The sequence below is a fragment of the Emydura macquarii genome, unplaced genomic scaffold, assembly GCF_026122565.2.
Source record: "Emydura macquarii macquarii isolate MOO-44397 ecotype Brisbane River unplaced genomic scaffold, CSIRO-AGI_Emac_v2 contig_2636, whole genome shotgun sequence".
NCBI classification, from domain to species: domain Eukaryota; kingdom Metazoa; phylum Chordata; order Testudines; family Chelidae; genus Emydura; species Emydura macquarii.
The window spans coordinates 42,834,659-42,851,784 of NW_027132773.1; the positions used below are offsets into that span (position 1 = coordinate 42,834,659).

Consider the following 17,126-nt stretch of genomic DNA (forward strand, 5'->3'; position numbering starts at 1 on the left):
TGGGGATCAATGCCCCAGCTCTTTGTCATAGGAGTGCTGTAATTCAATATAATTCACATGGGTATGCAAGATCAGTCCCTAACATTCTAGAGAAACAAAGATACAAAGTCTTGGATGGATGGCATTTTTCATTCTTTCAATAAGTAGGAGTTATTCTCTTGTAAGAGAAGCAGATGAAATTTTATATGTGAAATGAAAGTAAATATTGGACAGGTTTGAGCAAAGGACTCTATGAAAAATACTGGCAATTAACCCCTAACTGTGTATTTATAATTCCACAGGAATTGTCTGTTCTTATTAATCTATAACATATAGAATTAATCAATTTTAATGGACCATCAGTAAAATACATATTACAATTCAATACAATTTTATCTTTTGCTATTCATGAACTTTTTCCCAACAAATTCACACTCAACAACAAATAGCAAAAGGCTAAAATGTAAAAGCAAATAAAAAAAAATTTCTTACATGCAATGAATGAATAGCACGATCAAACCCAAAACCACATGCATGAAGGTGTTGCCATGGAAGAAGTGGCATTGTGCAGTTCGTATCCCATTCCAGCACACAAAGGGACAGAGAGGAAAAGAAAATCAAATCAAATCGATGTAAACTATTTAACTCAAATGATAACCTGGGCTAGACTTAGTTAAGGACTCCCAAAGGTTAGATGACTGATTTAAAAAACAAACAAATAGTGGAATTCATGCAACAAAAATATGCATTCAATGCATCTTTCTGTTTGCTTTAGAGTCTCAAAGTACTTAACCCATTTGTACTTTTATGCATCCCAACATCCTTACAGATGAGGAAATTGAAGTGAGTAAACATATATTGTGAGACTTGTCAAAGGTCACAAAATAAAGAGATTGGAATAGCAATAATAACTCCTAGTCCAATACCTTAACCATAAGACCCTCTTTTCTCCCACTGTCATTTTTTTTCTTCTGAAGAATGTGTTTTATTTCTTAGGTGTTTGGGTTCCATAACGTTTCCCTTTCTCTAGGTTGTCATTTGCTTTATTTATTGATTGATTTTTGTAGTGAAGAAGAAACAAGCTTTCTGTTAAGTTTGCTCTTCTATTTACCCATTTGGACATGCACACAACCAGGCTAAATAACCACAAATACACTAACATTACCATAACTTAAAACAAAACAGAAGTACACCACGAGGAATGAAGCATGCAAATAAGCTTAGTGCAGATCTACTTTCCCACATGGGCAAGGAAGAGCAAGGATATGTTATTTTAGTTGACAAAGAAAGAAAGAAAGAAAGAAAGAAAGAAAAAGAATAAAAGAAAGAACTGGTGCAGCAACATAAAAATAAGTTCATTAAAACACTCATCATTGTGTGCCTTGAAAAGATTTTAGGAGCAGGTCTATATTCTTACATATTCTTAGAATATGGCATCTCTTTTCCTGACTTTGAATTCCAAGAGTCTAGGTTTTACCCTGTCCCTGAAAGGGTAAAACATGAAGACGTGGACTGTCAGCTTAATATATATAAAAGAATCTAACAACTCATAATCAAGCTAAGTTTGGAATCGTGGGTTATATCCTAATGAAGTAAAAGGGAGTTATGCCACTGACTTGAATGGGGCAAGGATTTCACACTATTTAAGTGCTAGTTAATTAATCTATGTCTTCTTTACATAAGCTGCTAACTTTGCATACTATATTATGTAGCACCCTAAAATGGACTCCCATATGTGTAAGATATTAAAATTATATACCATATTTAATTCTCTGGGTTGCTACTTATATAGCTAACCCATTCTTTTTATGTTTCACTGTTTTCAATAAGTGTTTTGTATGCAAGGAATTTTATCGTGATTCAAATTGAATCACATGCCACTTATTTCCTTTCCCCTGTTTAGTGTGATGGCTTCTAACCATAGATGTAATTTATGCTCGTTGACCAGAGAAACCCTGCTTTGAGTGACATAAAACATATACACTACTTTTTGACTTCCACATAAAAAGCTACAAAAATGACCAAAATTCCACAAGGGCCTTATTATACAGCATACACTGTACAATAAGACTTGGCAATAATTTCACAAAGAAGAATGAAGAATCTTCTCCTTGCTTGCAGGTTTATGAAAACACATCTAGCACAAGTAGTCTTTTTTTTCAGACTGCAAATCCATTTCCAAGTCTGAAGAATAACGTTTACAGCACAATTCTAATTAGCAGCTATTAGTAATGCATCATAATTTAAAGGAATGTCTTCAGGTACCATCATCAATAATCATTTAACAAAGAAGGATACAAACTTCATGCTTTGGAAGCTGTTTTTCAAAGTAAACAGTTCCATAGTTAAGTTCTTCTTAGTAAGCAGAGCAGAAGCGTTCTAAATCTTATCTCCAGCTCTATGCATTTTAACACACTAATGGTCACTTCCATCCACAGTTACCTGGACATTGGGTCTCCTTTTTCTCACATTAACTTTTGGTATGCCCACACCAATATGCTGAAGTAACAGAAAAGCAGTAATTTATACTTTCACACCATTAGCATACAGTTAATTATTTATGGTCTATACACAACCCTCAAGATCTACTCTTCTCCAGTGGGCATTTTCCTGGAATCACAAGACTAAGTTCATTTTCACAAAGTAGTTTCAGACTTCTGAATTCTCTGTTAGTGTCAGATGTTTCAAGCTCGGCAAACAAACAACGAATGATGGCAAAGCAGGTGAATTAAATTAACAGAGAGCTCTACAACTACATAACCAGCACATTCTGTCACAGTTTTGATAGATCACAGAAAAGCATATTCCTCCTCACTCATCATGATATTTCCTCTGAAAACAAACCACCTACCCCTTTCATTTTTCTTTTAAAAAAAGAAAAACAACACATACACAATATGAAGTGCATAAAGTAAATAAGACCTAATTCAAAGCCTGCTACAGTCAATGGGATAGAGGGGTTTGGATCAGGACATTAATGAACAGCAAAGGAAAGGACATTCATATCAACAGTAGAGCCAAAGGTTTATCCATTTTCTAGTTTAGAATTTGTATCCTGTTAAGACTGAACATGTTGAGAGAAATTTAATCCAGTGTAACTTCACTGACTTCCATGATTAAATCTATCCCTGGGGATAACTGATTCTGGATCATGGCAATCTATCTATCCATCCATCCATCTAAATTGACATCAAAGTGAAAATTAATATTTATAAATTGATCATCCCTCATTTAAAAATGTAATATAACCAACCAGATTTTATTTTCATTACTAACTGGAAAAAAAAAAACTATGATATTTCTTAATATGGCAGTTTAAAAATATGGTATGTCAACCTTACAAAATGAACCAAATATAAAGTCTGTACAAATTACACTGTACTGTAGTATTTGGACATAAACAAGACTATGATAGAGAAGGTTTTAACATTTCACTAATTAAATAGCCCCACCTATTCAATAAACCACAGCTAAATAAAATTGGGCCTAAGTCTGATCTAATTTACAAATTAAAGAAACATGATTGTTAAGGCAAAAGTATACTATGCTGTAAGCAAGATTAGAATTTAACTCATTGTATTTTGTTAAAACTATGATTTTGTAGATTGTGTAACATAAATGATGATGTTTTTTCAATAATTCAGAATGATAACCTTACGAGTTCATGGTGAATTGTGGGTTGTTGATTTGTGAGTTGTTACTGTAAGGCAATATTCCAAAATGTGTTGAACCAGTTTTGATTTCAGGTTACAGATTTTAGGAAGGAAAGCAAAAGGCATTCAGAAGAAGGAACTAATGACACTCCAACACACCCTCACCTCTTCAAAGGTAAATGCGTAGCTATGTTTTGGTATACATCTATTAAATGATTTCTGGCAAAGAAGGTTAAGATATTGTTGGTTAGTATATTAAGTGCAATCAGAAAGTTCAACTGAAAAATAAATATGGTGGGTTAAAAGAAAACCAAGAGTTCTATACCCAACTGTCTTTGTAGTGTACCTTAGTTTGAGAAGGCAGTTCTTGTATCAGTCTGAGTTGCATGCACCACCCCAAACAAACTGGCAGTGATAAAGTCTAGTCAGTGTAACTGTTAATAATAATAATAATAATAATACACAGATGGAAGCATGCTTAATACTCAGTTTATACATTCTGCGGGAGACACAAAAACACAATTTATCATTTATGAAATATAAATTTTTAAGAACATTCTGAAACAGCCATTGGAGAAGTTGGGGAACATCTCTACACATCGACACAGGACTTCTAAACCCCCTTTCATTAAAAATAATCCATACCACAGCTATGTGGTACTGAAGTACATTTTGAAAATTAATTTACTTCACAATGGTGATTTCCAAGAAAACCAATCTTAAGGTTGGGAGATAAGAAAGTTTTAGTGAATCTGATATTATTTAAAAAGGCAGTTCAAGAAATTACTCCTAAAAAGCTGGAATGGTAATAAAAATGTTGGTCATATAACACATCATGGTTCTTTGGTTTTTATATTCTTTAATTCCATACTTACAAACAGTTTCTTTCACCCTATCATTTCATCAGGATGCATGTTTACAAGAGCCTGAACTCATGGAAAGCCTGCACTCTAGCAAACAAATGGTTTAGTCATACAGGGGGTTGGCAGACACCCATGGAAGGTGACATCAGGAGGAGCAATGAGTGCTCAGCACCTAGCCAGACTGGCCCCCAAATAATAGTAATGCATTGCATCATTTTTTTTGCCTCTTTAACAAAGGGTTCATATCACTTGCATATAAGGAGATGGACAACAACAGATACCTGCCCCAACCTCTTTATTGTTAAGAGACCTCTAATAACCTTTAATGAAAACAAATTTGCCCAGTAATGGTGCAATTAATGTATGTCATCAGTGTAATTACTATTTCTCTGAAAACTATTCAACATGTTAAGTTATCAGATGAAAGCTGACTAAAGAAGTCCTTTACACTTCATCAAAAGCCTAATGCACCTATCCATTAAGATGAAGTACATGAAATTTATTAAACCAATAATCCAAATTTTCATTTTATTTCCTTTTTAAAGAGAATCTTTTACACTAATTCAAATTTGAAAATGAAGAAAACGTAGACGAAAATTAACAGTTTTATATATCTATTTTGTTTTATCAGACAATATTTCTATTTCTTCCCCTTGCAATCATTAGAGATAATTATATTTAAATTATGATATGTCCTCCCAAGCTCAGTGTTCCTTTCTGTTAGATCTATTAAGTAATTTAAAATTTTGTGATTATTACATCATATGGTATTTCTCAGATGACAAATTCAGAGTGATGACTATTCTTCAGGATAAATGTACCACTAAAAACCATGGATAAGATCATCACCAGTCCTCAGTCTCCTTCAGGGTAGGTAAAATAGCTGGAAAAGTTTAAAAGGGCTCTAAAAGCCATGACTCTATCTGCAGTAGGATTTCACGGTGCAGGAACTGAGGAAGACAGCTGTACGGCTGACCTACAAGTATGACCTTGCAAGCTGTGCCATAGATGACATCACAGGGTGGGAGGGGTACATTGCGGGTAGGACTGCAAAGATTCCAGGCAGTTTTGTAGCCTGTGGGCATTTAGGGATGGTTTCCCAGGCTAAGTTAACCAGGGAGCTGAGGACCAGCCCAGGATGACAGGGCCACAAAAGCGGCCTACATATACTTTAGCTCCCACTCCCCCCCTGCCCTGAAAGTTCTGCATTAGTAGAATCTCATCCATATATTTAAACATAAATTGTCTTAACAATGTTATTTGCAACTTTTACTACTAATAGCTGAAAAAAACCTAATTTGCTTTTCATGATTTATCCTGGTTGATTCCCCCCCCCCCCCAGTTTCTGTTTCTTTTTACACATTTCTCTGAGCCTGAAAAAGTCCATTTTTACATTTATTTCTTTAGTTTCTATTTAATTTGACTTTCAATTTCTTGTGCACTAGTACAATGCTGCAGTGTGTGTGTTGCAGGCACTGTGGAGAGAATGTGTCTTGAAAATGTTTCTAGTGAGCATAATACAAAACTTCACTGAGATATTTCTATTGATCTAGGACACCTGACAGTGCCTCTTAAAACAGAAGAGAAGGTAGACTAAGATGGAGCAAAATCTTGTTAAAACAGAAATTAAAAGTCTGATCCAGCAAATAATTATACACTATATTATTTTACTAAAGTGAAGATTCCGATTAAAGTATGAGGCTATTTGCCTGAGTAAAGCTATGTAGCGCATAGGCATTTGCAAGATCAAGGTCATAATTAACAGAGATGAGTACAAACTAAAACCTTTGATTTCAACACCTCCAAAATTTGAGAAAGTTTACATCCCCATAGCTCAGTCTAAATTCCACACACCTGACTCATCTCTATAGTGGGCCAAACCAAGCCCTCGCAGTCAATAACCTTTGGACAAATTCTCAAACAGATCTCAACTCTAATAATTCGGAAATACGCAAGGCAAAAAATATGAAAAAAGTAGACAAAATGATATTGCTATTTGCCTTTGATTTTTATGTTGGAAAGTTCTCCTCTGTATGAAAGTTCCTCTTTAAACTAAATCTATGGTAGCTACAAAGAATAAATAAAATAAAATTAACATTTGCAGAAATAAACTCTTTAGGGTTCTATTCCGGAGCCTCTAATTCCTGAGGTCACCTTGTAATAATCTTTTTCCTCAAAAAAGAGGATACACTTCAGAATCATCTTCAGTTGCTGTTATCACAAGCTATTCATTAATATTATTATTGTTATATTATTAAAGTAACAAATTATATGCTTGATAATAATGGAGTAAAGGTGGAATGTTCATCAAGGGCCAAATCCCAGCAAAATCTGTGTGTGTGTGGGGGGAGTCTATTGACGAAAATGGGTTTTGGATCAAACCCCACCATTCACCATTGCTGTGTAGCAGCTGAATCAGCACTTACAGTGTGCTTCTTTTATGTCTGATAATATCTCAGAGCTACAGTGACGTAAAATAGAAGCTGTTCCATACCTTTGGTTGAAGATCTGGATGAAGTAACACATAACCATTAGGGTCAATTGCAAAATAGTAGCCATTTGGGCACAGCTGAAAGAAAGAAGAAATGATGTGTACAGTTTTTAGGCTTAGTCTAATGAAAAAGATTTAGTTATGGCCTTCTAATAATGTTCAGAATGTGGAAAATATACAGCTTAAGGAACAGCTGAAGTATATGGGGGTGTTAATCAGACATCAGTCTCATCTACCATATAAAAATATTTTTAAAATCTTTTTATTTCTATGGCTTTTGTTTTCAACAGTGACAAAAACATTATTAGAAATTAATGACAAATATCTCACCCTACGAATGGGATATACATGATAGCTGCTACAATACAAACTAATAGGTGAGGTGAAGAAAAGTTCACTGTGTTCATAATGAAGATACATTGTGTACAGTGTAATAAAAAGACTACATAGACCAAACATTTGGATGATAACAGTGTTGTAGTCCCAGGCTATGAAATGATCTAACGTCTGCTACTTTCAATGCTGGTGGAACACAGGCGTATTGTGCAAGTGAGCTACAGGATGCATCCTGATGACCAATTTGTGGAGCAGCAGTGATATTGGCTGCAGAGGAAGCAATCACCCTCTAAAGTGATCAGAGGAAAAGAAAGCATAAGCGATAGGAGGTCTGGTGATCTTCTGATTCCCAATCCAATCCATGGTTAGATGGTCTGTGAAAGTGTGTGCAAAAGAATTTACGCATAAAGGGAAACAGACAATAACACCAGAAGAGGGCAACTTACTGTAAACCGAGGTGTCAGTTTTTTTATGTCCTCCAGAGAGACATCAACTCCCATAACTCCAAGAATCAGCTGGTTCTGGGGTCAGATTATAAAAAGTTAGTGTCTGTTTTAACATGTTGACAATACACATGCAAACATGTAACAACTGAATCTTAATTTTGCTTTCATCTTGTTTTTTTAATGATAGTTATTAGTTAAAACTTTTTCTGGTGATACATAGAAAGAGAGAGAGAGTCAGCTGATCTTTTAATGCAGAGCAGCATAGGTATGTGAAGGTGGAGATCAACTACTGCACTCATATGAGCTTGATTAATTCACAGGAAGAGGTGAGCACCTGCCTGGATTTTAAAGCCCTCATTCCACACCAGCTCATAAATGGAATAATATTAACACCAGCCTCAGAGTAAAATAATCCAGAAGGCTAATAAAAAGGGGATGTGAAGATTTAAGTAAAAACACCAGGCTCCAATATAAAAAAAAATTACTTTCACAGCTAAATGGGTAACAATAGCAAGAAGCAACAGAATGGAAGTATAAAAGGTATGGGTTATCTCCATTAAAATCATTAACGTAAATATGGCCCACAAAAGTATTATGACCTAAATGACTAGTAACAACATATAAACTCTTTACAAACTTTCTCCTATGTTTTGGAAATTGACACTATACACTATTTATTAAACCTTATTTCAAGTTTCCCTTCCTTTTTAAAGGACGCTAAAAGTGAGATCATCATCTTTGGTGTGTGGATCATGTCTTCCCATGTGTACAATATGCAGCATAATGGGGTCCCAGTCCTGATGAAAGCTTCTAGGTATTTCAGCCATGATTTTTAAATCCTACTTGTGATTTTGGGTACCCTAAAGAGACCTGATTTTCAGAAAACTCCAGGCACACATTGCTCAGAGTCTCTGGCTCTACACTAAAAAATGTAGACATGCAAAATGAGTACATACTTTTGACTGTAATGTAATGATCAATCAAACCACACACAAATTACTGTATTTAGCATAGTAACATCAAAACCTGAATGCACTGTTTACCATAGAGTCAGGGAACCTAAGAGCTTCATGTGAAGTTCTCCCTACTCCCATTTGGAAAAGACATACATCTCCATAATATCATTTCCACCCATCCCAATTGCCATTGTGGGAGAGGGTAGAGATTAGGTGCCCTCATCTTTAGAATGCACATTGTCCTCCTCACCAATCCTCAAGAAATTACCTCAGAAATGTTATACAGCCCAGGACTGTTTTACTTTCCCCAAAGAGCTCCTCTGAGTTCAGGAATCATTACTGGGTGGTTAGCACCTGATTTCACAAACAGACCTAGTGAATTCAATGGGATGTGTGTGGGGTAGGGCACTGTTCCATGACTAAGAGTATAAGAACCTGACCCTGAATAGGAGAGGTTAAAGAACTTGTCAAACTACTTTGAGAAACATTATGGATCTAATTATTTTCTTCTGGTCCTATTTGGTCTCTGATAAATTTAAATCAAAAAGAGTATTTTGGCTAACATAAGCTTTTGCACCCTTAAATCCACAAATGGTAAATATAAAATGAAAACATGTCTGTTTTCTCATTTCCAACTCTGAATAAAATGTACATGGATAATTTAAGAGGCCCAGGTTAACACTGAGAATGTGCCAAATATATAGAATTTTTACTCTCAACTTCAAATATACTCTAGCCTGATTCAAAGAAAAACAAAGCAGTATCATGATGCAGCAAAAACATACATAGCTTCAATACTATCCAGGGCCATGGAATAGAATTATAGCTATCTAATAATTAGATTTTAATCTTTATATACACGCTCGCTCTCTATCTCTCTCTCTATATATATATTGTGTAGATTAAAAACTCTTTCTACATATGTTAATGTTTATTTTAGAACTCCTGCAGTTGTGCTACACACCTCAGAAAAATACATAATAAAACAGGTCTATGCCCTGAGGAGTTTATATTCTACATAACGAACAGGTGAAGATATACAAAGGCAAGAGAGGAATACATATACAGACAAAAATTTATCTTTATATGTCACAAAGGCTATCTTAAATCCAACACTGAGTAATGTTTGGGTGTTTCATTTTGCAACATAAATAGGATTGTTTTGTATATAATTTACCACACACAATCTGATGTGTCATCTCTGAGAATAACAAAAGGTGCTCTATAAATTAAGTTAGAATCATTTTCATCACGTACTGGAAGGGAAAAAACAGATATTCCTCTTCCATGCTAGGAAACCCACCCAATTTTGCTAGCAATGCCCTAGAAAACTGGTTGTTCATTTAAAATCCAAGCATCATTGTAATTATTGCCTATTATCCTGAAATTTCACAGCTTTTATGGCTTTTTATAAATGTCTCTGGGCTTCTTTCTTGGAAATACCTATGAATTATCATCACCTATTTCCCATGTAACCATTCATCCCCAACTGCATTCTCATTACCACGAGGTCACACAGACAGATCAAGTAATATCATATGTTGGAACTCAGAACAAGCAATGTGATTTGCATTTCCTTGTTCCCCGGTGGTTATCAGATAACTCGATATGACCATTTGTTTCTGATTGTACAAAACAATTAGACTGTAGATAGTTCTTTACAGAAATATCTATTTCCACAAGGATTGCTACATCAAGTTTTATTAATGTAACCGAAGCTTACTTTTCAGCTTTAAATAATAGCTTACCGTATTCCCAGATTGGTCTTTTGTTAGATTAAAGACAGGCAGAGTCCCGGTAATGACAAGGCCCAGTTCCTAGAAAATAATCATAACGGGGACTAATTCATAATTAATAACAAATATTAAACAAAAATAAATTAAGAAAAATCAGCGATTACATTTTTAATCCCATGATATAAATATGGGCTTTTGTTTTGCTAAAAAAAAAAAGAAAGCTATTTAATAATGAATCCAATAGTATTAAAGATTGATTGCCAAACACTATAATTAATAAATTGTGAAATACTGTTTGACTAAACTATCTGATGAATACTTTTCCAGCTTTTATGGCTGGGTAAAAAATGTGAATATATATACTGGTATTTGTGTGTGAAGGCTTATTTTTTTCCACAGGTAATAATTCCATTTTTAAGATGAGCAGTGTGGTACAGTTTAGAATATAACATCTCACTTCAAGAAAACTTTAGGTTGATGAGACTTAACTGACACCTATACATTAGTTCTCTCTCATACACATATTCTTCTTAGCGGTAGTTATTAAAAAAAAACAAAAACAAACAAACAAAAACTCCTTGAATCAAGTGGGTAGGAAAAAGGAAAGTAACAATTAAGCCAAATCAATATGGAAACAACAACCAGCAGATTATGCTACTTATGGCATCTCCATTGTTTCCTAATGTAATTTTCAAAAGTTATACTTTTAAAAAGGGAGTATGTCTGGAATTATGTACTCTAATGTGCTGTGAAATAACTGCCATATATAACCTTTTGGAAGGTGATAATGCTAAGAATTTAGCCAGAGGACTGGTTACGTGAGGAAATTTTGGGTGTATCATGCAGGCATGAGCAGACTATGGATATATCTGGGTGGCCTATATGTGATAACTGTAATGCAGACAGATGACTGAGAAAAGTCTTATGATTTAACAAAGTGCAGAGAGCCATTAATGGTCAAAATGCATGATAATAAGACATCAACTTTATAAAGAGTTTGTTATGTAAGATAGAGAAGTCAAACTATGGGAAGATAAGACACAGAATAAAGGTTCAGAAGGATGTGGAAACATTATCAGGGAGGAGAGGAAGGAAGGTGCTATCCGTGGAAGAAATGTGTTATAAAGTGGCATCTGAAGGAGGTGGGAATGGATGTTTAGTGGAGCAGAGGATGGAGAAAGTAGAGCAGTAAAAAAAAAATGGAGAGCCGAAGAAGAAAGGAATGGGATGGGTACTGAGCAAAACTGGCAATAGCAGGAAATGACACGCAGAGGTGCCAGAGTTTGTGATAAGGATAAGGAGCCTGAATAGGATGAGTGATGTGATAACGCTGTGTAGAGATTCAAGAACAAGAGATGATATGATTTGATAGAAGTAATAGAAAAATTATACCCTAAGGTGTTCCCCAGCTGTGTTCACCCAAAATTGCTCCTCCTCAGGTGTGCTCACCCAAAACTCTTTACCAGTTGTTCTTCCCCCAGGTGCTCATTCTGATCCATTCTTTACATGAGCTTACTTTTGGACAGATTGGTGGGGTGGAGGCTGATGTGAGGAGACCAGAGAGGAAAACAGTATAATGGGCAAAGGGATAAATGACAAGTATTTTAGTAGTCTGGATACCTTCTCAGGCCCTATCTACACTTACCTGTGAGATCTGGCGGCAGTTGACAGGAGTTACGCAAAGTATGCAAAAAACTTGTGTAACTCTTGTCGACTGCTGAGCTTCTCTTCTACGCTCTGTCTGCACTGTGCTGCGTTACTTGTGTAGCTGGTCTTAGAACGTCGATTTCTGGATCGACTGAGCGGGTCTGCACTGACCACTCAGTCGATCTAGAGAAATCAATCTGACGGCGGCAAATTTGCCGCCATCAGTGTAGCTGTAACATCACTCACAGACAGAGCTAAGCCATATAAAAAAGAGGGAGAAGTGACAATGACAGTCTTAGCAGGAGGTTAGTTATGGGGAAAGCAGGAATAGTTAAAAATCAGACTGGTGGAGTCAGCCCAGGTGAAGGGAAAGACAGCGGAACTGTCAGGAAATATAGAGAAGGGAATGGTGGAGAAAGATCTGGCTAAGGGGTTCTATTTCGAGAGGCCGTATTTACACACACAAAACCAAGTAGAAAGAGAAAAGTTAGGGATTAGACAGGTTGATTTGGGAATCATCTACATAAAGATGGTGTAGTATCTGAAACCTTCAGAGTGAATGAAGTCAGAGACAGAGAGTATAGAGTGAGGAGAGGATGGAATCCAGAACAACCCCTGGATGGATGCTAAATGACAGGCATGAGAGGAGATAGAGGGCCACTTCCAGAACCTATGTTAAACATTGCTAACAAGTGCCTTATTATTAGAGATGGGCCTGAACTAAATCCATAAATGCGAACATTGCTAAACACTGGGAGTGGGGTTTCAAAACCTCATCCTGAACCCAGAACTAGGTTTTATAAATAGGGACCCTCCATTAGAGCAGGCTCAAACTATAAGAAGATTTGAGCTTTGGGTCCACGTCCTCAATTCATCTTAAATCCCCTTTGCAATACTTTAGTGGCACCAAATGGACATAAAGGTACCCTTATGGTTGAAACTGGGGAATCCCTGCTCTTTACCAGTTGCTCCTTTTGCCCCAGTACAGCAGACCTGGACAGAGAGCAGTGTGCAGTGGTGATCCTGAGCCAGTGGAAAAACCCCACAGGAAGTTGTTCTAGCCTGTTTAGCCCCCAGTCAAATCCAGGATCAGTAAAGGCAGGAAGATGGCTTAGAACTTCTTTTGCCTCCCTGTGAGCTAGGTACAGCTAAGCACTGAGACCCTGGGCACTTGACTTGATCTGAATTTTGCAGCTTGGGTCCATCTCTACTTAAGTATATTTATATAGAGAATGTTTGCTAGTTTATATATACGGGCAAAAAACATTAAGTAAAGGCTTAGAATGAAAGCTTTTTGTAACCCACTGAAAACATAAAGCAATGTAATTGTTATTTGCAGGTATCCCTGTTCTTTTTGTTTAATTAACCAGATCTCCTCCCACATCCATGTTACAATTTTAGCTTTGACTTTAGAACAGGATATGTACAGAATATATGAACTTTCCTCATAACATCCTTTATATTTCCAGTAAGTACCTCAACAGCAACCAAGAAAATGTGGTCAATGAACTTCTGGCTATTAAAAATATAATGATACAAAAATTGTCTCCTCTATGTCACACACACTGTGCTATGATGGAATGATAAAAAATTAAACATTTTATGGAAATGCGAACTGGAAGAAGTGGATTTTGACATGACTCTAGATGACCATGTGGATAAATATGTGATTTCAGATTATCATTTTACAGTAATTTCTGCATGAATAGACATATGTACAGCAAGTTTATCTACTTCAGCAGTCCTGACTGTTGCTAATAATACTTAGTTTTTCATAGTTTCCTGCATATGTTTGTTTTAAAAGACCCAAACGATAAACTAGCAGCAAGGAAAGGGCTGGATTATGCCCTTTTGGTTGTTTCCTCCATCACATACAATAGTCAACTAAACAAGCAGTTGGCTGCAACAGTGGGCAATTGCAATAACTCCAGTTACCTCTGGAGTCCAAATCCTGTTCACGTGCCATGTGAAAATGAGTTGGCTGGTTTTCAGCTCATTTTCCAAGTGTGCACTTTTTCACAGAACAAGGTCTCCAGATAATTTAGCACAACTGATGGTCTCTGCTGAACAGAAGCCCATAATTGGAAAACATTTTTTTTCCCATTTGTTTGTTTTATGTCAGCTGCGAGCTGCATTTGGAGATCTGGGCTGGGGGTGTTGGGGGGATATTTCTAATTTCTCTCCATGTTGTTATACCAGAAGAAAATGATAAAGGTAGGAAGGACAGAAAATGTCCAGCTCAGTGGCATAATAGCAGTTCAGAAAGCTGCTTTATGACAACTAAAAAATGTTGCATTTTGGGCTGTAGGAGGTTGAGTCCTTTGTAGATAAGTGAGAGAACTCTTCATTTTATAACTGTTTTTCCATGGATACAAAATACTCTACTTTATCTACCATACAATTCATAAAGGTATTGACTTAAGTTATGCATTTCATCTGAACACTATAAGGTTCTTCCTTTGGGATTTAAAAGCAATTAATATATTAAAAACTGATAGCATCTACATTGCAAAATGCTCTATATTAAAAGGATTTTTTTTTTACTACATAAATATAGCTCATACCAGTGCATCCAAATACACATTGGTCCACTGGACTTGTTTTGCTTTATCTCCAGCTAAAACCATCGGTCTCCCCAAAACATCCAAATATTCCTGTCAAAAAGAGCAAGAAGCCCATCAGAGGCAAGTCATTATCAAATCAACATTCAAAAACAATGCCAGGAAGAAAACAAAACATATGAAAAAAATAAAGTGAAGTCAGTACACGGGTGAGATTTCAGTACCAGTAATATTATAATAGAAAAATACTGATATTCATTGTTCTCTGCAGTTATACATCGAAGCAGATCACGCTTGGGTCTGCGCTACATACCACATTGGTTCAACAAGGGGTATTTGAAGTCAATGCCTCCACCGGAACATAAATACCCTCAGAGAGCTCCAAGAACAATTCCCTTTCCAAGATGGAGGTGAAATGGCATCCACATATTATTATTATTACACCTAAAATTCATTTTTATAGATGACAACAACACTGCACAACCCTCGACTGCATGGGGCAACAATGGGGTGTATGTTATTTGTTATGATGTATATCTTCAGAGATAAATTACCAGTAAGCACCTTCAAAGTTAGTTGTCAGAACAGACCACCACAACTGAAAAGATCCAGTGATACCTCTAATTAATAATTAAAAACAGTAACAACAATAGATTTCAAATGAGAGGAAAGTCAAACAATGTGAACAATAACAATATAGATGAAGACGACACTCCAGCAGCTTGTGAGGAGGACATTCAAAATGATCCACCTTTGCCTTTTCTCCTGAGTCCTAGAAATTTGCTAACACAAGCAATGAAAGAAAGATATACATGAAATAGCGAAGGAAAGATATATATAAGCTTCCCTCACAATGTATGTAATAGACATTTCAGTGCTTCCTACCTATTGTGCAGAAAACCAGTTTGTTGTTCAGAGATGCTGCAAACAGAACTCTTTGCCCTACTTGAGAGAAATCCAATCCTCTGTGTCTACTCAGAAACCATGGGAAAGGGTGTATTGGAAATACTTAGGATAGATAAATTAGACAGATATACTATATGTTGATCCAGGCTCCCTTCCTGTGGGTTCATTATGAATCACTACTAATAATTTTCCTTCCCAGTCTGGTAAGCGGCTACTGGGAACGTCTTGTACGGCACTATCTACAGCTCAAGCCCACAGGGCTTCCTGACACAAGCCTTGATCCTAGGCTTTCTTGTTAGTTGACATAAAATGTGGCAGTCTGACATCTTGTTTCAAATTGATAATCTTCTGAGATATCAGTTCTCTGAAGGTCCTCAGTGCATTCAAGACTGTTTTTATATCCACCTAATGTATGTGCAAATGATCTTCTTGGACAGTGCTTTTAATGTAACCTCCTCCCCTCCTTCTGTGAACTTCCTAATCCTAACAATCTCTTTGGAAGGAAGGAATTTGCAAATCCTTTCCTAATTACAGATATTCACTGAAGTGCCCCAAGTGAGAATGGCATGGCATTCATCCATCATCCAGGTGCAACGTGAAAGTTTTTGTGTAGCTTGACACCACTGGGATTTCAGGGTCCACTGAAACTGAGATATATAAACTATAAATACTGTGGCCACCATCACACCCAATATCCACAACATGGTCTTCACAGCTTCCAGCTGGCTCTGGAAAATATTTCCCATCAGTTCTGCAATATCCAAAATACTAACCTGAGATACGACCTTTCAAGTCCAGCAAAGCATCTATGTATTCCAATAGCTTCCGAAGAACTTACTGGGACTCTGGATACTTTATTTTGAACTCCAGTGACACCAGTAACCTAATGGTTCCAGGGACTGGTGCTTGAATCTCTTCCAATGTTTAGTCTTTGGTTAGATAATTTTCCACATAGAAGAAAACATGTGCTGCCATTCTGCGTGGGTTTCGGACTACGATACCTAAGCACTTTGTAAACACATGGAACATGGATGCAAGCCCAAAAGGCAAGATTCAGAATGGTCTCCTGCATTTTCTGTGTTCAAGCAGCAGTCCTGCTTCATCCATTCTGACTCAGACATGCTAATTTCAGTGCCGGGGTGGGAAGAGTAAGGCCATCCGAAAATGGTCCTATATCCCATGAGATGTGATGGCATTAGTGTTGACAACAGCACCAAGTGCACTAGAGGAGTAGAATGTGGACCTCAACTCAGACACATTTGGTGGTTCTGTGAAGCAAAGGATTCCGGGTACTACTGGCATCTGGATTCTGTGCTGACGGAATGAATGAATGAAAGATGGGATTGGTCGATATTTCCCTCTGCCTTCAAGGGCTGAAGATCTGGTCTGCTGTTGCTCTTGTTACTACTGATGACTCCAAGCAGAGTTGGAGTTAACAGTAGTCTTGCCTGGATGCTGCTAGGAAACCAGGGTGGAATCATCTGCAGATAGTTAATTGAGTGGGCTACTGTTGATGCAGGCCTGGTTAGGCTCCTAAGCATAGGTGATGCTG

At 36.6% G+C, this 17,126-nt stretch overlaps 1 protein-coding gene across 11 annotated transcripts in view; it reads right to left on the minus strand.

Annotated features, from left to right (window-relative positions):
• CACNA2D1 (calcium voltage-gated channel auxiliary subunit alpha2delta 1) overlaps positions 1 to 17,126 on the minus strand; it is a 623,614-nt gene that overhangs the window by 61,113 nt on the left and 545,375 nt on the right. For 6 of the 11 annotated variants that reach the window (XM_067564549.1, XM_067564546.1, XM_067564551.1 and 3 more), the window contains 5 exons: positions 14,672 to 14,761; positions 10,473 to 10,541; positions 7,769 to 7,843; positions 6,990 to 7,064; positions 2,422 to 2,478 (listed from right to left, as the gene is read on the minus strand). In XM_067564549.1, the coding sequence (XP_067420650.1) occupies positions 2,422 to 2,478; positions 6,990 to 7,064; positions 7,769 to 7,843; positions 10,473 to 10,541; positions 14,672 to 14,761 (366 nt within the window). Of the gene's footprint in view, positions 1 to 552; positions 4,067 to 6,989; positions 7,065 to 7,768; positions 7,844 to 10,472; positions 10,542 to 14,671; positions 14,762 to 17,126 lie in introns of those variants that run through there. The other 5 variants (XM_067564557.1, XM_067564550.1, XM_067564554.1 and 2 more) reach the window with 4 other exon arrangements.